The sequence below is a fragment of the Oryx dammah genome, unplaced genomic scaffold, assembly GCF_014754425.2.
Source record: "Oryx dammah isolate SB20612 unplaced genomic scaffold, SCBI_Odam_1.1 HiC_scaffold_7, whole genome shotgun sequence".
NCBI lineage: Eukaryota > Metazoa > Chordata > Mammalia > Artiodactyla > Bovidae > Oryx > Oryx dammah.
Genome location: NW_024070191.1, coordinates 34,304,736 through 34,330,415, shown reverse-complemented (window position 1 = coordinate 34,330,415; position 25,680 = coordinate 34,304,736). Strand labels below are relative to the sequence as shown.

The 25,680-nt window shown below is 39.7% G+C and overlaps 1 protein-coding gene across 2 annotated transcripts in view; it reads left to right on the top strand.

Annotated features, from left to right (window-relative positions):
• Window positions 1-25,680, top strand: part of ZMAT4 (zinc finger matrin-type 4) — a 288,438-nt gene that overhangs the window by 220,054 nt on the left and 42,704 nt on the right. For both annotated transcript variants that reach the window (XM_040243115.1, XM_040243114.1), the window contains exon 5: window positions 12,985-13,081. In XM_040243115.1, coding sequence (XP_040099049.1) covers window positions 12,985-13,081 — 97 coding nt within the window. The remainder of the gene's footprint in view (window positions 1-12,984; window positions 13,082-25,680) is intronic.

The following is a 25,680-nucleotide window of genomic DNA, read 5'->3' as shown; positions in this document are numbered from 1 at the left end:
TTCAAATCACAGAATCAAAAATCAGTTCAATTCTTTGGGTTGCTTGTCATTTTCTAGTGAGTGTGTGTATGCTAAGTTGCTTCAGTCATGTCCGACTTCTTGCAACTCGATGGACTGTAGCCCGCCAGGCTCCTCTGTCCGTGGGATTCTCCAGGCAAGAATACTGGAATGGGTTGCCACTCCCTTCTCCAGGGGATCTTCCTGACCCATGGATTGAAGCCATGTCTCCTGAGGCTCCTGCATTGCGATCCCCTCCAAGGCAAAAATCAAGGCTGTCTGGGTGCTGATTTGCTCAAAGTATGAAAATGTGATGGGTCTTTCCCAGCAATCCGGTGGTTAAGACTCTGCACTCCTAGTGCAGGGAGCATGGCTCAATCCCTGGTTAGGGAACTAAGATCCCACATGCCACATGGCCTCAGGAAAAGAAAAGTATCCTCAGTCCTCTACCAGATAGAATACAGTTAAACCTTCTGATCAAGTAGCTCTTTAAGTACTTAGAATGAACTACTCTGTTACTTCTGAATCATCACAGTAGGGTGACAATTTTCCAGTCCTTTCTTGGGTCAGGCATCCAACATGGCTAAAAATTGTCTTTTAATTATGGGGAATACATTTAGTCCATAGCTTTAGATTTTGTTTGTTTGCCAAGAGCTTTTGAAGATGTTAAAGCTTTTTGCTTCTTGATTCCATTTTCAAGGCTTCACATTTATACTATTTAAATAAAGAATTGTTTTAGAAAATGTGTGTTCTTTGTTTAATTGACTGTTAGATATCCTGCAGTCTGCGCCTGCAAGCAGTGGGCTGAATTCAGAAGGTTAAGTGTTTAAGCATTCTGTACATCATAATGATTCTAGCATGGAGTAATATGAATCTTCTTTATTTGGGTCTGCAGCCAGCCCTGATCCTAGGAAGTTTCCTTAACTGACGTTCACAAGGAAGAGATATCCCACAGTGCAAGTCTAAGTTTGGATACGGCAGCAGTCCTCATGTTATCCTTGTGATGAGTAGCATGATAAAATGCAGTGATTTTCAAACTCTTTTCCACCAAGCTCAAGGCACCTTATTGGAGTACCCTAAGCACTACGCTTGGAGTTTGATGGTCTGACTGTTATTTGAAACCTCTAACCCCCATTTCAACTCGAGTAGCTGTGCTTTGTCAATCTTATGTATTAATATGTTTCACATTAAGAGTTTTTATTTTTGAAATCAGGGTTCTCCTGCTTTTCTTCTTTCTCTTTATTTCTTTTAAAAGCCCTAGTGTCGTCATTAAGGTCAATAGCTTTGAATTCGGAAGTAGGTAGATTCAGGTCTTGTCCACTTGCTAGTTCTATGGATTTCATGTCTTTGAAGTAGGGTTTTCTCATCTGGAAAATGGGCTAATAATGTTCATAAAGTGCTTTTGAGGATTAAACATGAGAATAATGACCTTTTAGCAAAGCGTTCTTCTCCCTAGTTCCTCGATATCACCTCTATCAGCTGGGGTCTGATCGGAGGGGTACAACCACCATGACTGACACAAAAGGAGGTGCTATGAGAATGACGGCAGCTGGTGAGGCAGTGTTGGTAACGCTTTTTCTTCCACGTCTAGTGTTAGGCCCGAAGTCAGTAGCTCTGGCAATCAGAAAGGAAAGATGGCCATGAGCACCAGGGAGAGCAAAGACAAACTGTACTTGTGAGGGAGAGCTGGAACCCATAGGGCGACTGGGGGTCATTCAGCCCATCCAAGTCAAGTAGGCTCTAGCCTTAATGATGTGGGCGACACGCAAGACAGGCTGGGGCTTTATACCAGGTCCCCAAATCCACATCTGTCCTGGGGTTCAGTAACCTGGAAGGCGGAACCAGAGATGCTTGTGAGTCTGGCTCCACCCCACGTGTCAAGGTGAGTATCTCTAATATAAAGGGGTACTAACTGCTCCACCACTCTCTCTCTTCACCTACACTGTCTTCATGGATGATCTGACCAGCCCTACAGCTGTAACTTGGAGAAGGAAATGGCAACCCCTCCAGTACTCTTGCCTGGAAAATTCCATGGATGTGGGAGCCTGGAGGGCTATGGCCATGGGATCGCACAGAGTCGGAAATGACTGAGCAACTTCACTCACTCACTCACAGCTTTAACCAACACCTAGATGTAGATGAAGCCCTGTTTACCAGAATGTTCCTTGCCATGACTTTTCTATATATGTTGACATGCTGGAGCTGGAATCTCACCGACAGGCCAAGCACACCAAGCCAGTGACAGACTGGCTACTAGATGGTGGTCATCTGGAGTGAGAGCTCATAGTCTCTTCACAGCATTGCTGCTGCCAATCAGAATGGATACATGAGCCAGGTTGCATTTGCTGCTAGATTCCCTAAAGGAATAAGCAGAGTTCACTGAGATCGAACTTAACGGGGATAAACAGAAACATCCAAGTCATCAAGTATAGGAGTACAGGAAATGAAGATTTGGCTTAGCAGAAATCCATGTGGAAAAGACTTAGAATTGATTGCTAGCAGGTTCAGTATGAGTATAGATTACAGTGGGTCAGGGTTGCCAGACACACACACATACTTAAAGCTTTAAAGGTATTGATAGAATTAATGGTGCACAAGAGCTGTGACAGCCCTGCTCTGTTTTGTATTGATGCAGACACATGAGGGTCTTGGACTTGAGTTTAAGGGTCATGGTTTAAAAATGTTATCAACAAACAGGAAATTTCATTCATAAGGTAATAGACATGATAAGGGGAACTTGAAATTATATTTTAATGAAGAACATGGTCAAAGTATCAATGGACATTCAACCTGGTAAACAGAACCTTAGTGGATGTGATTGTTTTCAGGAGATGAGAATAAACTTGTGCACAAAGCAGAATTCTGACAAGTGGGTTATTTGAAACAGGAGAGCTTCCAAATGCAAGTGGACATGAACAGTTCTGCTTGGAAAACTCTTATGTGACACCCATGGGGTTTTGGACTAGACCAATGGTTTCTCTAAAACTGGCACCTTCTGAAGCTCTACAAAATGCAGACTTCCAGGTCTCACTCTAGATTTTCTGACTTATAGTCGTCTGGGGTAAGGCCTGGGGTTTGTGTTGTTAATAGCTCCCACCTGATTCTCTAGTGGCCCGTGTGGGAACTACTGGACCAGTTGAACTCTAAAGAACCTTCCATAGTTCTGTGAATCTATTATTCCCAGTTGTCTGTCCCAGGAGGCTACATGCGTAGTGGGAGGAGCAGCCTGAGCAGAATGGATAGGTTCAAACCCAGCTGTGTCTCCACGTGGCTCTATGAAGGTCACTAAGTTGCTCCACCTCGGTTTCCTCATCTGTTAAAACAGGATAACAGCCGTGCCTGCTTGTAGAGTGTTGCCAAGAATAAATGAACACAACAGTGCTAATATATGACATACATAAGTATTAGTTACCAGAAGATTATGCATCCATTTACAAGACAGTTTGATTCATGAATATTTAAGAGTCAGAGAAGAAGGGAACCATTCCAAACCAAAGACCTTTTCTTTTCACTTTTACTTTATTAATTATCTTTTGAAATGGTTCTAGCTTTCATAAGCATTATAATATAGAACATAATCAAAAATGTATGTGAGTGATCCAAGCTTATTAAAGCATAAGTAGGAATATAAAGTTTACTTCCTAGGAATGCAAAACAATGGAATTTGTAGAGAGTAAATGAGAATAAACTGAAGTCTCAAAAAGTTTGCTGAGATTTCTTTGTGGAACCATGACCATCCAACTTTATTTTTTAACAAAGTGAAATATACAGGTCTTAGGTATATAATCTGATGACTTCTGGTAAATGAATATGCCCTGTAACTACCATCCTAAGATATAGAACCATTATGTTACTTTGGAAAACTCTCATGTCCCCTCCCAGTCAATCCCTACCCCCAGAAGGCAGCACTGCTCTGAATTCTAACATTACAGAATAGCTGTGCTGTTCTTGAAATTTATATGGATGAAATCACACAGTATGTTCTCTTTTCTATCTGACTTCTTTACCTATATGTTGTTTTTTATTCTAATTTATGTTGTTCATAAATCAGTAGTTTCTTCTAGTTTTCAGCTATTATTTCATTGTATAAATACATTATGATTTGCTTATCAATTCTGTGTTGAACATTTAGATCATTTTGAATTTTGTCTATGATGTATAAAGCTGCTATAAACATTTTTGCACAAGTCTCTTTGTATACTAAGTTTTTGTTCCTTTGGGGTAAATGTCTAGTAGGATTTCTGAGTCACAGAGTAAGTTTAAGTTTACAAAAAATTGAAAACATTTCCATTTTACATTCTTCTGTATGTGGATTTCGGCTGTTTCATGTGATTATTTACATTTGGTATTGTTTTATTTGATGTTTATTGCTTTGTTTGATGCTAGCACTTATAATAGTTATGAGACAATTTTGAATTGTTCTTTTACTTTTCATTTCCTGTTGACAAATGATGCTGAGCACCTTTTCATTTGCTTATTGATCATTTTTATATCTTCTTTTATGGGATATCTGATCAAATAGTTTGTCGTTTGAAAAAGTTGAATTGTTTGTCTTTTTATTATTGATTTGTAGGAGTTAATTATATATTCTAGACAGAAGTCCTGAATCAGATATATGAATTGCAATTAATTTTTCCCAGGATGTGGCTTACTTGGTTTTCTTGATGTGTCTTTTTTAAGCAAAAGCTTTTGATTTTTTTGTAAAATCCAATTCATCTTTTAAAAAGAAATATTTGCTGTATTTTATTTCTGAAGAAATCCATGCCTATGCCAAGTTCACAAAAATAATCCCCTGTATTTTTCTAGAAGCTTTATAGCTTTACCTTTATATTTAAGTCTATAATCAGTCTTAATTTTAATGTGTACTCTGATGTAGAGATTGTGTTCTTTTTTTTTTTTATTTCCTGCACTTATTCAATTATTCCAGCACCATTTGCTCAAAAACGTTTCATTTCTCCCATGGAATTGCCTTGATACCTTTGTTGAAAATCAGTGAAAGTTATCAAAAGATACAAAATTCCAGCTTTTAGATAATGGGGATGTAATGAACAACACAATGACTACAGTTTAACTCTGCTGTATGTTTGAAAGCTGCTAAGAGTAGATCCTAAAAATTTTCATAACTAGGACTTTTTTTTTTCTTTTTCTGAATCTATGTGAGGTAATGGAAGTTGACTAAACTCATTGTGGTAGTCATTTAGCAATATATGTATGTCACGTCATTATTGTGTATACCTTAAATTTACACAGAGCTGCATGTCAGTTATATCTTAATGAAAGTGAAAACAAATCAATTGATTCTTTGGGTCTAGGTCTAGTTCTGGACTCTCCTTCTGTTGTGTTCATGGCTTTTGTCCATTATTATGTTTATTATTGGCATAAAATTGTTCATAATATTTTCTTATTACCCTTTTAAAATTGTCTGTATCTTTTGTACTAAAAATAATTCTTTTATTTTAGTAATTTTTATGTTGTCTTTTTAAAAAACATTCATCAAGCTTGCTAATGGTAATACTTGCTTAATCCTTTCAAATAACAGATTTTTTGCCTTTTTTTTGTTTGTTTGTTTGTTTTTGGTAGTTTGTGTTATATTTAATTGACTGGTATATTATTTCTTTCCTTCTATTTGATTGATTTTGTTTTAATTTTCTTATCATTTTCTAGTTTCATAGCATTTAAACTTTGACCATTGAGTTTAAGCCTTTCATTCTTTCTAACACAAAGCCGTGTATTTTCCTTTAAAAACTGATTACACTTGTCAAAATATCTTCTGATTTCTCTTTGGATTTTTTTCCTTATGATGATAATAGGTTATTTAGAAGTATTTTAGGTCTTTTTCTAAATAATATTTTTTTATCCTTATTGATTTCAATGGTAGTCAAAGAAATCACAGTACAAAATGTAATTATTTCTAATTAGTAAGAATTGTCAATGGCTTAGCATATTCCCTAACTTAGTTTACTTGCTGTACACTTGAAAATATTGTGTAATCTCCAGTTGTTGAGTGTAGCATTCTATAAACTATAGTACAATATAGTTGATAGTTTCATTTAGATCTTTTAAAATCTACTAATTGTTTTATCTTACTGTACTGTCAGCTACTGAGATTGGAGCGTTAAGTCTTTTACAGTTATGGTGTCTCTTTCTGCCTGTAGTTCAATCAGTTCTTACCTCGTGTATCTTTATGTTTTATTAGTTAAATTGCATTTAGAACTGTTAGGTTCTCCTAATGAGTTTCTCCCTTTATTATTACAAAACATCTTTATCTTTGGAAATCCTTTTTTGTATTGAAGTCTGTTTTGTCTGATTTTAATATAGGCACTTTCACTTCTGAGTTAATCATATACTTTTTAATCATCCCGATTTATTTTCTCTAGATTCTCCTAAGCTTTATATCTTTGTATTTATTTCTAGGGGATTACTGTGCATTCATAAATGACCACTGTCTATATTTAAGTTAATATTGGTAAATTTATTATTTCTTAATTGTTAATTATATTTAATATAAAATATAATGAGCTTTCATTAATACTGCTTACTCTTACTCATTCTTGTCACATATTGGGTTGGTCAAAAAGGTTGAGTTTTTCATAATATGTTACAACTCAATATTTTTACACCTGTATACAGAATAAACAGCACAATACAAACATAGTGTTATAGGTTTTGCTTTAAATCGTGATCTTTAAACAAAAGGAGCAATAAAAAAAACCAATATATTAATCATTTACGGTGTTCTTCATTTTTTCCTGTGGATATGAGTTTGCATCTGATGTCATTTGCCTTCCAACTGAAGAACTTTATAAGCATTTCTCTAGTGCAAGTCTCTTGGCAGACCATTCTCTTTTATTTCATTTATTGAAAGTGCCCTTATTCCACTTGAAAGTTTGAAGGCTATTTCTGCTGGATATGGAATTCTAAGTTGACAGTTGTTTTATTTAGTTTCTTTCACCACTTTTTGTTCCTGAGACTATTCAAGCCCATTTCACTCCTGGTCCTCTGTTTGCTGTTTGCCCTCTACTCTCCCTGGGCAACTCTTTAAACGGTTCCTCACTTCACAGGCTAATTCTTATCTCTCCAGTTTCATTTCTTGATACTCAGAGATCTCTGTTAACCATACTATCCAAAACCAGCCTTCTTTTCTGTGACTCTCTCATTTTCCTATTACATCCTCTGTAATATTTCCACAATGTTGTATTTGTTTCCTTGCTTTTTGTCTTTCTATGTGAATAGCTCCATATGAAAATTTACTCCATATTCTCTTATATTCTTAGCATTTGGCAAAATATCTGGCATCATAATAAAGGCACAAGGATGTTTCCCTAATGTAGAAGGAATGCAACTGAAGTTATAGGGGCCTCCAAAGTCTAGCTTTGCTAGAACAGAAAAGACACATTGAGTAGTCACACTGCTAAACTCTCCAGGACCATCCGTTTTACACACTGTGCTAGGGAATATAAATTTATAAGTGAAGCATCTTCAGGAAGCTTTTCCAGATTCTCTAAGTTGGAAACAATCTCCTTCTCTAGTTCTCCTAACATTCCACTTCATTCTGACTGTAGAACTTTTTGTGATTGACCTTGTATTATTGCTGTTTTGTATACATATCTTCTGGAGAAGGAAATGGCAACCCACTCAAGTGTTCTTGCCTGGAGAGTCCCATGGACAGGGGAGCCCGGTGGACTGCTGTTCACGGGATCGCAAGGAATCGAACACATCTGAGTGACTAAGCACAGGCATACGTATCTTCCTGCTACCACTGGATTGTCAGTCCTTGCAGGCAACAATATTTCAGAGCACATAGTGGCAATCCAGCAGAAATTAACCTTTATATCTGCAGAGGTTTGGGTATACACATAAAATAGCATTGCACTGAAAATGAATTGAATAAGAAAGTTAGCATTTTTGTTTAATAAGATTCTCCATTTCTCTGAGGAAAAAGGAGCTGTATAATTCCAAAGTAATTAGGATTTCAGCTGAACATTAATAAAGCCCTAAGTTCCCACCAAGGACACTGTGTCATGTGTGGGGGAGGACTCCTCTGCCCCTTATCTGCCTTTGTTCTTGTTTATGCACTGCCTTTCTGGTTTATGCTCCCTGTAGTTTGCATTGCAATAAAGTGCCAAATATTTCCTGCCCACGCTTCTGTTTGGCTGCAGAGCTGGAGAACTGTAATGGAAAGCAACAGATCAGAATATTTTTTAGATTTGTTGGTGCTCTTAAGAATGCCCATTTTAAAACATAAATATTTATGCCTCTTGCCACACTCCACCTCCATTCGTTGTGAGGAGATCGTTGAGTCTGTAGTCTGAAGAGGACCCATATAAACACTGGTTACCATTTATTATGATAAGATTGATAGAGAACTCTAGAGGCAGGAATGCCTGAAGCTAGCTTTTATATTTTGATTCCATGCATAAAAGAGGAGATAGACCAGCCCTGGATAAGCATTCAAACAACTTACATGCAGGTTGTGATAACTTACTGCCTCTGGGTTTGGAGACTGTGGTAAACTTTCTGAATCATGAACACCTGTGAGATGGAAAAACCATGGAACCACAGCTCTTCATTATAGAATAACCTTTTTCTTTAAGACCCAATGTTGTTCTGACAAATTCAAGCTACCAGAAGAAGTATGACTCTATGGGATGACACTTTTTAAAATGTGTGTGTAGTGTATTGGAGGTTAGTGTTACAAGTGAAACTTCTTATAGAGTCTCAGGCCCTATCCAAGTTTTATAGCATCAGAACCTTCAGATGCTGTGCCTAGGGATCCTTATTTTAACACCATCACCAGAGCATGTTCTAGGATGTCCAGGAGTCTTTGCTTGAGGGAATCAGTTCAGTTCAGTTGCTCAGTCATGTCCGACTCTGTGCGACCCCATGAATCGCAGCACGCCAGGCCTCTCTGTCCATCACCATCTCCCAGAGTTCACTCAGACTCATGTCCATTGAGTCAGTGATGCCATCCAGCCATCTCATCCTCAGTCGTCCCCTTCTCCTCCTGCCCCCAGTCCCTGCCAGCATCAGAGTCTTTTCCAATGAGTCAACTCTTCACATGAGGTGGCAAAAGTACTGGAGTTTCAGCTTTAGCATCATTCCTTCCAAAGAAATCCCAGGGCTGATCTCCTTCAGAATGGACTGGTTGGATCTCCTTGCAGTCCAAGGGACTCTCAAGAGTCTTCTCCAACACCACAGTTCAAAAGCATCAATTCTTCAGTGCTCAGCCTTCTTCACAGTCCAACTCTCACATCCATACATGACCACAGGAAAAACCATAGCCTTGACTAGACGGACCTTAGCTGGCAAAGTAATGTCTCTGCTTTTGAATATACTATCTAGGTTGGTCATAACTTTTCTTCCAAGGAGTAAGCATCTTTTAATTTCATGGCTGCAGTTACCACCTGCAGTGATTTTGGACCCCCCAAAAATAAAGTCTGACACTGTTTCTATTGTTTCCCCATCTATTTCCCATGAAGTGATGGGACCAGATGGGAATAGAGAGACAAGAATTATCTCTTTCATCTCTGATCTGTCAGTCTGTGCCTGGAAAGTTTTCAGTCCCTTAGATTTTGCTTCTCAAGAAGATACTGTGGCCTCATTCCTTTTCTCATAACTGAATTGATTCTTCATTGAATAATTAGTAAGTCAATGTCCAATTATTCTGTATTGGAAGCTAAAACAAAACAACAACTTAATTCATACTCTGGCCAGATCAACTTATCATGCCATGTCAAATAGGTTTCTTAGAAACATGCATTGAACTGTAGGAATCTGAAAGTCTACAGGAAGTTCTACCCTTTGCCACATAATGGACACAAGATCAATTCTGATGACACCACAATATTCCACAAGCAGGGCTCATTGGATATCATCAGAACTAACTTTATTTTTGCCATCCACTGCCCTTTCATGCCATCTCTGGAGGGTTAATTTTTTTCCTACCCTTTGGGTATAAACCGGGGTGAGTTTCATGAATTTTCACTCACTTTTAACTAGTAAAGAGTTCTTGACTTTCATTCTTAGATACATAGAAGCTCTATGTCATTAGCTGATATATCCAAGTGTCTTCTGAAAGGTTGAGCATTATCTTTATTCGGTGGAATTTATGGAGGACTTTAGCTCAAGATACAGCCTCTAGGATAGCTCTGAGGGACTGTTCCAAAAAATAAGGGAGGAGCCAGGATATGTAGGAGTTTTTGCTGAGAGAAAAAACAAGAAAACATGTATCCGAACATCAGAAGATTACTGCTAATAAGAAAAACAAAACATTTCAAGGTAATGGTTTTACTGCTTTTCTGCCTCTGGGGAGATGCAAAAGTCTTGGGCTCACTGAAGTCATTTCCTCTGATGCTCACATTTACTCCCAGGGGCCCATGTCCTGTTTCTCTCCATCCTGAATCCCCTTAGGCAGCACAGCTAGCAGGAGCAGCTGCAGAGGCTGATGGCTCCTTTGTTGACTGAAATGGCAAGTGACATCCTTTGTTCACACAGGACAGAAGAATAATTTTTAAATAGAAGTGAGTTTCTTCCCCCCTTAGGTCAGTTCTGCTTGGGCTGCCTGTTAGCCATGCAAAAGGAGGCAATAGGCTTCTCTCTTTTTCGCTGCCCTTGGATTTTGCTTTTCTTCCTTTCAGCTCAGGTTCCTCCAGGGCTGAGGGATGCTGCGTGTCAGGTTAGAAAGGTAAGGGAGATAAAGGCTTACTTGATAGATACACAGACAAAGCTAGCCTAGACGCCATTTGACTCTTTCCCATGCGGTGATTTTATGGCTTTTTCAAGACCTCAGCATTACTTGATACTTAGCCTTAAGCTACTTGATACTTAGCCTTAAGCTAAGTATCTCTTCTAGGGTCACTTTAAGGCCCTCGATGTCCAGCTGAACTCTATAGCATTCTTCTGCTGAGGTCACATTGCCTCAACTGTTCATACATGGCACACACGTGGTCTGTGGGACACTTACATCTTTTGCTCTAATGAGCTCTGAGAATACATGCCAGGTACATTCCTTCCACCTCTCTTACTTCCCCATCAGGGCAGCTAAGCAGCCACAGTCTCTAGCTCTTTGGATCTTGAGGGTGGTGTCCAGTCCAGGACACTCAAACTCAGGAAGGAATTTCTCAAGATCTCCAGGTAGTTCCACTGAATCCTTTTCCCAGGGATGTGAGTTGAAAGAGAAGGAATCCTCCATCTGATATGGACAAGGGTAAGTCAAACTCATAGTATGAGAGAGCTCCTTTTAATAAATTCTCTCTTCTCAGTCTCTTTTTTCAGACTGGTGATGAGTGGCCAGTTTGAGTTAGAAATTGGTTCTTGAACACTTCCGTTGAATGCCCTGAACTGGGACTCTTATCTCTACTTTAGTCATGGTGGTGTAACTAGCATCTGTGTCTTAGAAATTCAACTTGGGACTTCATCCAGGACATTGGGAAACCAAGATTCCTTTATAATACCTCTTTGCAATCATATAATAACTAGTTTATGTTGATTATTTTTGTTGTGTAGCAGACACTGCTTTATACCTTATCTTACTCAGTCCTCCTCACAATCTTAAAAGAAAACAGAACTTCAGAGAAGTCAAGTAATTTTTGTAAAGTCACTCAGGTAATAGATTGCAAAGTTCTTCCAGCTCTGTGCATTACTTTCTTTTAGGAAAATAAGAATGATATTGCCCCTTAGAAAGAAAATACTATGCATTCATCAGGAAAAATGCTATAACTGTTGAATATTCTGGGTTTGACAATGGGAAGAGAGAATCTTGGAGTAAAATTAACAAGACATTTGAGTATGTGTATTCACTTAATTCTTATACAACTTTGTGATATGGATGGTTTTGTCTTCATCTCATAAATGAAAAAACTAAAGCCAGTAAGAAATTATGTGACTTCCCGTACATTACACAACCAGGAATACTTGGAGCCAAGACTTAAAATCTGGTCTCAGCCATGATGCTGAAGCTACTTTTTCTCTCTACTCTGATGGGGACACAGTAGCAGAAGGAATACGAGCTGTGGTGGATGTTTGGCTGAAGTTTATTTCTGATACATTTGACTCTAGATGAATCAATATCAAATGGCAGTCAAGTTTTTTTTTTTTTTGAACTAACCTTCATGAAAACTAAGAGCATCTTATTTATCTTGGAATCCCTAATATCTGGTCCAAAGCTGACACTCTATTGCTGCCTGAACTAAATAAGTAAACAGATGAGGGACTAAATTTGATTTCAACTCCCTGGTGGGAAGTGATTTTTCATGAGACTTAAGTTAGTTGGGGCTTCCCTGGAGGACCAGTGGTTATAACTTCACCTTCCGTTGCAGGGGATGTAGGTTTGATCCCTGGTAATGGAGCTCAGCTCCCACGTGCCTTGGGGTCAAAAAACCAAAACATAAAACAGAAATGATATTGTAACAAACTCAATGAAGACTTACTTTAAAAGTATCCACAGTAAAAAAAAAAAAAAATCTTTAAAAATAGATGAATTAATCTTCCTCCTGGGTATTTGCATTTGATAAGATGATCCTGGGAGAAGAGTTGACATGAACGATATCAAAAGTTGAATTTATGGTTCTGTGACTGGAATAGAGATGGAAGAGGAATTGAGAAAGAATTTTTCTCTGGAGTCTCAAATTTCATTGCAGAAACAGTAGCTTACCACATCTGTCTGCCTTAAGGAAAAAGTAGAATGCTTCTTTATTTGGGTTACAAAGTATCCAGAAACAGTTTACACCAAGAAGCATGTCCTAATCATTTCAGTCATTCAGCAATGAGACAGGCTGCTTCCAACGTATTCACAGTCAGCTTCTGCTAAGGAACCGGCTGGCTGGGTTCTTGGGAGGAGGGATTGAAATGTTACCGGTGGCTTCAAAGATAGTCTGTCCCTGAACGTTCAAGATAGTCTGTCCCTGAACATTCGGCGTTTCGGGGATTCGTTCCTGTGGCTGGTGACGATGGTGCAGCTAACCAGGTCTGTGTGTCTGTCATCCACAGGTCTGAGGCGCAATTACCGATGCACCACCTGCAGTGTCTCCCTAAACTCAATAGAACAGTATCACGCCCATCTGAAAGGATCCAAACACCAGACCAAGTAGGTACTTCCACGCTTTCACGCTTCAGTCCTTTTTTATGTAACCTTTAGTATGATGAATGAAGGCTAACCACTTTACTTATTGCAAAATAAGTAGATGAAAACTACATCTCTAATCTCCAAGGTTCCCTTGATATTTATGCCATTCAAGCCTACAGAGCCTGCCTGACATTGCTTGAAGAGTGACTTTTTCCTTTTTTTTTTGGATACAGTGATGACAATTTTTTTTTCCATTTCTTTCCTTCTTTTCAAGGACAGTAAGCACATTTGTATGAAATTCCCAGGAATCTTTAAGTCTATATTAAATGTTCTAAAATAAACAATATAATTTCTCTTAGTACTTTGGGGGTGGACCAGGCCTCCTTGTTGTGAAGTCAGATTCTATGCATGTCGTTTACCACTTTCTGTTTCTAGAAGAGTATGGTTGATGAGTCTGGAAAACTAACAACTCTGGAATTTTAAGTCATTCACATGTATAGCTATTTTCAATTGAATGGAGGCTCATTCCACACCCCCCTCTGATTCTCATGATTTTATACCAGAAAAGGCTAACCAGGCATTGTTTGCCCTGTATATGTACTGCTCATCTTTTTTACAAAACCAATACTTTTAGGTATTTTTAAAGTAGTTAATAAAAATCTGACAAAATAGGGAAAAAACAAAGGATATCTCAATTTTCCTGAATATAATTGTTTTCATTTCTCTCATATTCATGAGCAGAATCATTGAAACAGATTTGACTATATCAGGGCCTCATGAATGATGAATGACTCATTGGACAAACGTTGATGGAGCTCCCACGTGTGTCAGACCCTGAGTGTGACCTGGGGAAGAAAAGCTGAGTGGACTTAAGCCTTCCTCTTGGGGAACTCTCTGCCAAGCTGGGGAAGCAGTCATGTAAACACATAGATTGTTCACTGTTACCATAAAGTGGGCACCCCAAGCTCTGAGGACCAGGGACAGGGAAAGATTTCCAGGGACATCGATGCAGAGGCTGAGTTCCTAACAATGAAGTCCGGATTTGATTTTGTTTTCTATTATCACTCAGTGGCCAGCACAGCACTTGATACATGTCTAATGCTACATGAACATTTCTGACGAGTTTCCTAGGTAACTCAGTGGTAAAGAATCTGCTTACCATGCAGGAGATACGGGTTTGATCCCTGGATTGGGAAGAGCCCTTGGAGGAGGAAACGGCAACCCACTCCAGTATTCTTTCCTGGGAAATCCAATGGACAGAGGAGCCTGGCGGGCTAAAGTCCAAGGGGTTGCAGAGTCAGCCACGACTTAATGACTAAACAAGAATAAGACATTGCTAATTGTGTGAACGTGTGATTTTAAAAGATAAGTAATGACTTTCCAAGCAGATATATGAGGAAGGTGCATTCCAGGCAAGGAAATGTCTTTGCAGAGATATTGTAAAAAATGCTTAGATCACAGTGAGTCTGGCTTCAGTGGGGAAGTTTAAGCCCAGAGTTTCTGACTGACCCTTACTGACTAGTTTTTCTTCCATGTTGTGCTGTTGGGTGAGTCAAAGCTGCTTTCATGACTTGCTTCACTCTTATTCACCCCTACAGGGCTTTTATCAAGGGAAATCTTCAAAAGCAATATTTTCTATGATTGGTTATTGAGCGCCTGCATTGATTATTAGCAGCTGCTATACCACCTGCCACCGCCAACCAAAAATATAATCTCTTCAGCATCTCTAATCATCACAGTGTATGCATTCTAACCAACATTCTAACCAACACGCACACACCTTATGAGGAGCTGCAGCATGAAACAATCATCATTTAGGGCACATTTATTGCTCTTTGTGGGTAGAAAAAGGTAGACAATGAGGACTTTAGGTGACAAGGATCATGTAGATAACCAACGCAGGTAGATAGCATCTCAGTTTTAGGAAAACGTCTACTTCTCTCTGTGTTCCTATAAAACTTCTTGTGATAGAACTTGAGCCAGGCATAGTCACATCTATTACCTTATTTTGTCCCCTTAACTACCTCAACATATATACTGTGCTTTGTCACTCAGTCGTGTCTGACTCTTTGCAATCCCATGGACTGTAGCCCGCCAGGCTCCTCTGTCCATGGCAATTCTACAGGCAAGAATACTGGAGTGGGTTGCCATGCCCTCCTTCAGGGGATCTTCCCAACCCAGGGATCAAACCCAGGTCTCCCGCATTGCAGGCAGATTCCTTACCCCCTAAGCCACCAGGGAAGCCCAAGAATACTGGAGTGGGTAGCCTATCCCTTCTCCAGGGGATTTTCCAGACCGAGGAATCAAACTGGGGTCTCCTGCATTGCAGGTGGATTCTTTACCAGCTAAGCTTCCAGGGAAGCCCGAACATACATATTACTGACCCATTATTTAATTTGAGAAAACCAAGGCTCAGAGAAGCTAAGTAAGTCAGCCAACACCTGACAAATGGCAGAACCAGGACTGGACCCAGCAGCATCTGACTCACGCTTCTAATTAATTCATGTCATTCAGTCACTGCAGACAGGCTTGGGACACAGGATGTCAGGGAGAGCCGGTAGAAGGCCCCATGGTGAATTTTGAAAAAGGGCATCTCCTCCCTAGTGTAATTTAATAAACACACATGACTTCAGAAGGGCACATCGCCTCCTGTGCTGCCTTCTTTTCAATAAACAAGAGTTTGCTTTTTTTCTTTTTAACCACAAAAGTACGAGCTTGCTGTGCTTCTGAAGAGTGAAATGAGGGAAATGTGAAGAAAACAACTGTCACAGCTCCGCCCCGCTGGTCTGGTTAATCTGCCATTATGCTGAATCTGAGTATCCTGGGTGTGTGTTTATGTGTGTCTTGGTTTATGAGACAGACTGCTCCATATCTTTCTTGTAATATCCTTGTTAGGTTTGGTTTCAAGTGTGTGGGGGTCTCCTTAAACAAGTTGAGAGCTTTTCCTTCTATTCTAATCCTTGAATTAGTTTGTAGTAGACAGCTTCTGGTTTCTTATCTTAAAAACTAAGAATTCATTGATGAAGTCATCTAGGCCTAGAGATTTATGCTTTGCTGTTCAGTTGCTAAGTTGTATCTGACTCTCTGCAACCCCATGGACTGCAGCACGCCAGGCTTCCCTGTCCTTCACCATCTTCTGCAGTTTGCTCAAACTCATGTCCAGTGAGTTAAGTGATAAGTGAAGTCGCTCAGTCGTGTCTGACTCTTTGCGACCCATGGACTATAGCCCACCAAGCTCCTCCGTCCATGGGATTCTCCAGGCAAAAGTACTGGAGTAGATTGCCATTTCCTTCTCCAGTGAGTTAGTAATGCTATATAACCATCTCCTCTTCTGTCAACCCCTTCTCCTTTTGTCTTCAATCTTTTTCAGCATCAGGGTCTTTTCCAATGAGCTGGTGATGGATTTATACTATGGGAATATTTTGATTAGAAAAGTAGCTTTTTTTTTTCCTACTGTACTGTTCATATTTTGTATTTTTCTTACACCAGTTTAAATAAGCTGTCTTGCAATGAATGTGTACATTTTATTTACATTTTAAAATATATTGGTATAAAGTTGTTTACTTTATCACCTAATTTTATTTTTGATGTCTGTGGAATATTTTTTCTTTCTGGACATTGTTTATTTGTTTCTTCCTCTTTTTTGGCTCAACTTTTTGTTAGAAGTTTATCATTCTTTATTAAGTTTCTTTTAATGATCAGATGTTGGGGATTTGCTGATTTTCTTTATGTGCAGTTATTTTATCACCTTTAAAACATTATTTTCTTTTTTTCTACCTTTTAAGGTTTAATCTGCATTTCCTCTCTAGCTTCTTAATATAAAAGTGTCAGATCCATAATAAAAAAAAATCTGAAAAAGAAAAAAAGATGTATATATACATATATATAGGACTTCCCTGGTGGTTCAGACGGTAAAGCATCTGCCTATACTACAGGAGACCCGGGTTCGATCCTGGGGTCGGGAAGATCCCCTGGAGAAGGAAATGGCAACCCACTCTAGTATTCTTGCCTGGACAATCCCATGGACAAAGGAGCCTGGTTGGCTACTGTCCATAGGGTCGCAAAGAGTCGGACACGACTGAGAGACTTCACTATATAAAACTGAATCACTTTGCTATATACACCTGAAGCTAACACAATATTGTGATTTAACTGTTGCTGTTATTGTTTAGTCACTAAAGTTGTGTCTGACTCTTTTGTGACCCCATGGACTATATACGTCAATATAAAAATTAGGGGGAAAAAGGGTGTAAGTTAGCAATTTTTCAATGTTTTTTCTTTTTCTAGTATAAGAATTTCAGAGAAGGCAATGGCACCCCACTCCAGTACTCTTGCCTGGAAAATCCCATGGATGGAGGAGCCTGGTAGGCTGGAGTCCACGGGGTCGCTAAGAATCAGACACAACTGAGGAACTTTACTTTCACTTTTCACTTTCATGCATTGGAAAAGGAAATGGCAACCCACTCCAGTGTTCTTGCCTAGAGAATCCCAGGGATGGGGGGAGCCTGGTGGGCTGCCATCTATGGGGGTCACACAGAGTCGGACACGACTGAAGCGACTTAGCAGCAGCATCAGCAGTATAAGAATTTAAGGTTTTCAATGTACCTCAACAGATTGTTTTAGCTGCATTCTAAAAGCAAATTTTTGTATTACAAAAGTTTTAATATGTGATATTTGCTTTTTGTTACTTATTTCAATATACTTTGTTTTGCTCCTTTTACTCATGTTTGTTTAGAAATTCTCCTGATTTATTCATGTTTGATTAGAAGTGTTATGTCTAAAATCAAATATTTACAGGATTTTTCTATTTATATTTGTTGTAATTTGTTTGTATCTGGATTCTACCAGGATCAGAGAAAATATTCTAAATGACCTCAGTCTCTTGAAGTTTGTATAGACTTAGTCTGTTCCCTGGGGCTTTCCAAGCAGTGCTAGTGGTGAAGAACCTGCCTGCCAATGCAGGAGATTCAAGAGATGCAGGTTCAATCCCTGGGTCGGGAAGATTCTCTGAAGGAGGGCGTGGCAACCCACTCCCGTTTTTTTTGCCTGGAGAATCCCATGGATAGAGGAGCCTGGTGGGCTATATAGTCCATGGGGTCGCAAAGAGTCAAACAGGACTGAAACGACTTAGCACACAGGCACGTGCTTTGTTCCCCAGGCATACAGTCAATTTTGCTCATGTATTATGTTTACTTGAAAAGAATTTACTGTTGGGTAAATGATCCTTGCTATCAATTAGGCAGTTTCTTAATCCAGTTCAAATTAGTATACGGTCACTGATTTTTTAAAAATCTATTTGTTATATCCATGAGAAGCAGACATAATTAAAAACTTCCAACTATACGTATGGATTAGCCTATGTGTCCTGTTAATCTTTTGTATTTAGTTTTATATATTTAAAGATATATTATTAGCTGCTTACAAATTTAGGATTTTTAATGCCTTCTTATTGTATGGGACCTTTTTCTAAAATCATCTCTTGCCACCATGAAATGTCCTTCTCTGTTACTAGTACTATTTTCCTTGAGGTATACCAACATCAACTACAGCAGCTCTTCAAGGCTTTCAAAAGCTTTTTCCTTTAAATTGCATCCAGCTCTTATTTTGTCTTCAGGTGGAAGGTTAGTGTGACCAGTTACTCAACCAGACCAGAAACAGAGATCAGCCAAATGGTTTTTTAACTGTTCTAATCTAAGTCAACATAAGTATTAAAGTGTCAGTAATTTTCAAGGTTTTATATTTATATTTTAAGCAATCATTTCTAAAGAAGTGTTGAGATGAGCAAAGATGATTCAGTTGTGTAGTGAAAAGAACACTGAGTTTTATTTCTAGGGCAATTTTGCCGCTGAGTGACCCTGGGCGCCAACAAACCTTTCAGGCTCACTTCCCTCAAAGATGAGCGATTAGTGCCGACAAGAATGAGACAAATGTGGTTCCACTTTCTGCGCTTTACTCATGATCCTGGTATTCTTTTTTATGAAACCTGAATTCAGACCTAAAATTCCTCCTGAAACATGCCCCCAGTCAGCCTTAACCGTTTATTGAAACTGGCAACGACCCTCCCCTGCCCCAGTTATGTCCACCCAGAACTGCACAATACGACCTCACTTGTAAATAGCACCTTTACAGAAGTAAAAGTTGAGAATCTCAAGGTGAAATCTTTCTGGATTTATAAGAATGACTTATGGTGTCTTTATGAAGGGATAGAAAGGGAGATTTGCACACGCGAAGAAGGTGGCCATGTGAACATAGATTCAGAGATCGGAGTTTGCTTCCTTCCAAGACAAGGACCACCAGGAGCCGGTATGTTCTGGGAGAGGCCAGGGGGATTCTCCTCCAGAGATGTCAGGGAGCTGACAGCTTGATTTCAGACTTCCATCTTCGAGAGCTTTCATTCTCTAAAGAGAATACATTTCTGTTATTTGAAGTCACTGGACACGACTGAGGGACTTCACTTTCACTTTCATGCATTGGAGAAGGAAATGGCAACCCACTCCAGTGTTCTTGCCTGGAGAATCCCAGGGACAGGGAAGCCTGGTGGGCTGCCATCTCTGGGGTCACACACAGTCAGACACGACTGAAGTGACCTAGCAGCAGCAGCAGCAGCAGCAGCTTTGACTACTTTTTGAGGCCAGCCCTAAGAAATTAATATAGTGTGAAACTTACATGCTTTGTTTTGTAAGTAATCCTTCAGTCCTATTTTCCTGGACAGCTGCTTACAATGCTGATCCTGACCATGACAATGATGGTGAGGATGGAGAGGATGGTGTCATGGTGATGCCGCCGTGCATAACTGAAGCGGGACTTGTAGGAGACTAGGACACAGCTATCGACTAAAATGCCTTGAAAGGATCCCATCTCATACACACAGCAGTCCTGTAATGGGCCAGAGGCGCACATTTCCATCTTATAGCTTAGAAAATTGAATCTCAGGCTTGTCCAAAGCCCCCAGAATAATTGGTTGGCAGAGCCAAGAACAGAAGGTTTTTTGGCAACCTTTACTATTACTGTTATAGTAATACTTAAGAGCAATATGACAATAATAGCATTATTTAAGCATTGTTATAACTGTAATAGTAAAGGTTGCAAATAACCTGACTTCTGTTCTTGGCTCAACTAGTTAAATGCCTTTTTTTTTTTTTAGGCAAATGTCATAAACAGCAAAATGACAGTCAAATGTTGCTCCATGGTTAAATAGCAAGAGAAATATTCAATATCTAATGAGATGAAAGGTTTAGAAATGCAAATGATTACCCTGACATATAAAGCGATTGCCCATTAGTAGATTTTTTTTCAGCATTTCCGGGAGATCTAGCCTGTCAATTAGTACAAATGCTTAAAATGAAATTTAAAGACACATGAGTTCATACTATAGACTAATGAAAAGCTCCCCCCCCACCCATAATGTACTTAAATTTGAGTTTAGGGAACACTTCAAGCCTCAGGACATTATATTACCTGGAATTAAAGGATATAAAAGTTGTCATTACTTACTTTGATATTTCAGACAGTTCAAAATGAGATACAAGTGTCTAAGAGAATAAATCTGACTGACCACAATTTAGTTGTAATTTCTAAATGTGCTACTTCCTTTGAGAAGAAGCCTGAAATGGTGATATCCACTGCTTTTTCTGCAGTTTTTTCCCCAATTAATATGAATCATCCAGACAAAACCTTCATATTATTCATTTCCCCGTTATGTTCATTTATTTGTGAAGCGATTGAATGGACGTTCAATCTAATTTTCAGAGCTGGAATATATTTGCTTTAAAAACCTTGGAATTCAGTTCTTGCATTCAGGATAGTAGCTGGGTGGGAGTACAATCAATAATAAATAAGATATTTTTGCAAGAGATGCCAAGCATGGAGAATCTACTGGAATTATAATAAATGTGTTGCTGTTCAGTCACACACCAGGCTGCTATGTTTTCCAGTATCTCCCAGAGTTTGCTCAGTTTTGTTTCCATTGCTGTCTAACCGTCTCACCCTCTGCTGCCCTTTCTCCTTTTGCCTTCAGTCTTTCCTAGCTTCACGGTCTTTTCCAATGAGTCGGCTCTTCCCTTCAGCCAAAGTACTGAAGCTTCAGCTTCACTATTGGGTTTCTCTGGTGGCTCAGTGGTAAAGAATCTGCCTGCCAACTCAGGAGACACAGGTGACTTGGATTCAATCCCTGGGTTGGGAAGATCCCCTGAAAAAAGAAATGGCAACACACTCCAGTATTCTTGCCTGAGAAATTTCATAACTTAGTGACTATTCAGCAATAGCAATTATAATTAGTAAAGTAGCTCAATATTCCAAGGTGATGTTCTCTTCAGAAACAAGCCAACAAAACCAAAGCCAAGTCAAGGCATGGACTTCTTCGAAGGCTAAAAATATAGAAATTTTTGTTGAATTTTCAATGTCGTTTCCTGTCAATAACCAATTTCAACAACCAGAGGGGTTGGGACTTTGATTTTGAGTGCTGAGATCAATAGGGCATGAGACAGTGTTTACAACAGAGCTGTCCTTACCCAAAGAGGGGGAAGTTAGTTCTCCTCTGCTGATAATTATTTGTAAGCTGCTTGGAAAGGCTCAGAATAAAGGGCACAGTCTAGAATCCAAGGCAACTGCTTTGCTTGTTCCAGTTTATGAATCTGGCTGTGCAGACGAGCCCCTGTAGGGAGTGGAGCTTGTGGAGGGTCACCACATGTTTCTAGCCCCAGGGCTAGACTTACATCCTGTGTGCTCAGTTGCTTGTCTTGTCCGACTCTTTGCAACCCTATGGACCGTAGCCTGCCAGGCTCCTCTGTCCATGGGATTCTCCAGGCATGGGTTGTCATTTCCTTCTCCAGGGGATCTTCCCAACTCACGGATTGAACATGCATTTATGTCCCCTGCATTGGCAGGAGGATTCTTTACCATTAGCGCCACCTGGGAAGCCCATTTACATCCTAGGCACTATGAACAGGGTGCCTGGTGAAGCACAAGGATGGGGCTGAGGTAGGGCTTGTGGATCAAAGGCCATTCTCTGTTTAGCCCTGCTTTTTAAAATGTATTTATTAAACTACAGTTGCTTTGCAATGTGTTACTTTCAGCTGTACAGCTTCAGATTCTTTTCCATTATAGTTTGTTACAAGATATCAAATACAGTACTATACAGTAAATTCTTGCGCTTTATCTGTTTTATATATGGTAGTATGTATCTATTAATCCCAAACTCCTAATGTATCCCTCCCCTCCTTTTCCCTTTGTAACCTTAAGTTTGTTTTTCATGTCTGTGAATCTGTTTTGTAAATAAGTTCATTTGTATCATTCTTTAGATTCCACACACAAGTGGTATCATATGATATTTGTCTTTCTTTGCCTGAGTTGCTTCACTTAGTGTAATACCCTCTAGGCCCATCCATGTTGCTGCAAACGGCAAAGTTTCGTTCCTTTCTGATGGCCGAGTAGTATTCCACTGTGCCTGTTTACTGCATCTTCTTTGTCCATTCCTCTGTTGATGGCCACTTAGGTTGCTTCTGTGTCTTGGCTATTTTGAGTAGTATTATTGTAAACATTGGAGTGCATGTATATTTTCAAATTAATTTGTGTCTTGTCTGGATATATACCCAGGAGTGGGATTGCTGGACCATATGATAACTCTATTATTAGCTTTTTAAGGAACCTCCAGTCTTTTCCACAGTTAACCCTGTTTTTAATTGAATATTCAAGTCCACTATTGTCAAGAGTCCTCCCTTCTTTGTGGAAGGCCCCAGAGTCCAATTTCTCAAGTGGAAGACAGTAGCCTATAGATAAAGGAATTCCAGAGAAGCAGGAAAAAACTAGATATGTCCCTCTCTATAGCACTAGTACACAGGCAATTCTAATATCTCTGTTTTTCCTAAATCTCACTTGCATGCTTTTGTTCTATATGCCACATCTAGGATACATTACAATTTCAGTCTGTGAACAGATTAGGTCTTTTGTGGGCTTGGAAAGAACTAAATACAGAGTTCTTTCACTCTTTCATATTATTTACAGAATGACTGATGACCCCTAGTATTCTCTAGCTCACTCATTTCCCGTCCCCCTCCTTCTGGATGTGATGTGAAAGTTGCTCAGTCATGTTCAGCTCTTTGAGGCTCTGTGGACTATACAGTCCATGGAATTTTCCAGGCCAGAATCCCGGAGTGGGCTGCCTTTCCCTTCTCCAGGGGATTTTCCCAACCCAGGGGCCGAACCCAGGTCTCCCACATTGCAGGCAGATTCTTTGCCAGCTGAGCCACACAGGAAGCCCAAGAATACTGGAGTGGGTAGCCTATCCATTCTCCAGTGGATCTTCCCAGCCCAGGAATAGAACCGGGGTCTCTGGCATTGCAGGTGGATTCTTTACCAACTGAGCCAGCAGGGAAGCCTGGAGGGCCTTTGATTTTGACCTGCTTGACATTTGCATGAGTCATAGCTGTCTCCAGAGTGGTCTGAGCTGATGGTTTCAAGTCTCAGCTTTGATCGTGAGTCCCCTTGCCTACCTCTCATGTTCTTGTCTTAGTGCTTCAGAACATCACTGAGGTCTCCTAGGGATTCCCCTGGTGGTCCAGTAGTTGAGACTTCATCTTCCAGTGCAAAAGGTGCAGGCTTGATTCCCGGTCAGGGAGCTAGGATCCCACATGCCTCACAGCCAAAAAGCCAAAACATGAAACAGAAACAATATTGCAAAAAAAAATTTGTAAAGACTTCAAAAAGAGTTCACATCAAAAAAAAAAAAAAGAAGAAGAAAGTCACTTGGTACCAACTTCCAAGGGTGCAAGCCATTACCTGACTTGGTTCTGGAAAGTGCATCAGCGTCAAGAGAGAAAAGAACCACCAGAAGGAAGTGATGGTGCTCAATAGTCCCAGCCTGGGAGGTGGACAGCTAGTCCTAGATCAGTGCTTCTCAAATCATGTCCCCTCACTGAGTTTCAAAGCCCTCCTTGAATATAGGGTAGTCAAGATCTCTGTTAACCCAACATTATCTAATTTTATGCTTCAAGGTTAAGCTTTTTAAACTTTTTAGGATTTTCCAGGTGCAGAAAATTTACTTCTCTCTCTGTGACAGTCTCTAGGTCCTCCATGTTGCTGCAGATGACATTATTTCATTCTTTTTTATGGAGAAAATTTTTTGAATGCTCCCAGTATGTATGTGTGGTCTTTATACTCTGATTCCTACTCAGGCGTCTGACTTTCTCTGGCTCTGATTACCAGATACATTTTGTCAAGTCATCCTTCTTTAGTATTTATTTGTCTCTTGCTGAGTGGCCCAGAAATTGACCAACTCCCTCAGAGTCAAGTTCTGCTAAAGGAAAGGTGTCCTACAGGCCTGTTTATCCTATCCTTAGACAAAGACAAAGGGGCTTTCAAAGACTATGACTTGGGGCAAAAGAGGTGAAGTTCATTGTATGAGGAAAGAGTAGAGGAAAAAGCTTATTTTCACTTTATTCCATGTTGTGAATACCAAGCACTCATTCTGTTGGTTTCTCTGGCCAACAGGATGGATCAAAGGCATGAGGAAGGCTGGAAAGGGGACCTTGGCCCCTCACCTGAGCAGTCAGGCCTCTGGTTTTATACTCACTCTGGGCCTTTGTAAGTTACTGTAACCTGTTCTCACTCATCTCACCAGAGGTGATCAGAAACTAGAATATGTCCATGTGTAAACTATCTTGAGCTGCCTTGACTTCTACTCTGACCTAACTCTGGAAAAAACATTGAATTTGGCCAACATATGTCTCATCTCTTAAAATTGTCATAGAACAGGAAATGCCAGAAAACTGACAGGATAAATAAAGGACCTTGCTTCACGTAGGTCGATGCTGGTAGGGGAGTGGTTGGAGGAGAGAGGATGGGGTTGGAAACATGCCATTGTTATGGTTTTGAGTCTGGCTCTCCATCACTGCCCTTTAGCTGGAGGAGAGGACTGAGGAGGTCCACTCTGGCTGGGATTTTCCTAGTGTAAATAAAGGAGGTAGTAGGTTGAGTGATTGGACAAATCTACCCCTCACCCCATTCAATTCACTCCAATGACCAAAATCAGTTGAGCGCCTACTGTGTTTGAGACATTGAAATCAGTCTTAGGGACAATAGAAGATCATTATGCCTCTCAACAAGCTTGTAATCTAGTTGAGGGGATGCAATGCATAGTCAAGCAAATGCAGCTAAAATCAATACAGGATATGTTGGCACAAAATGCTGCTGGAATTCAGAAGTGGTTGCCTCTGGTCGGAGGCCCTAAGGAAAGGTGGTCAATGGTGAGGGCACGGAAGGGGCTTAGGAATGAGACCATCAAGGTTCAATCCTGGCTCTACAGCTTCTGACTGGTTGCCCTTGAGTTTCTTACGCAAAGACCTCCCTGGAGCTTAGTTTCCACACCTGAAAAATGTGACAGATTTAAAAAATAAAGAAAAATAAAATTAAAGAAAAAATAGAAGGAAAAAATAATAAAAATAAATAAATAAAAATTCTTAGCAAAACTGTAGTGAGGACTGAGTTTTAAAACCACAAAAAGCAACAATAACAAAAAATATGAAACTTCTAAGATAATACTTGGCTTGAATGGCATGGATCTTATTCTCGTGTTAGTTGTCATTCTGTGTTAATGAAATTACATTTGAAATGGGCTTTGGGGA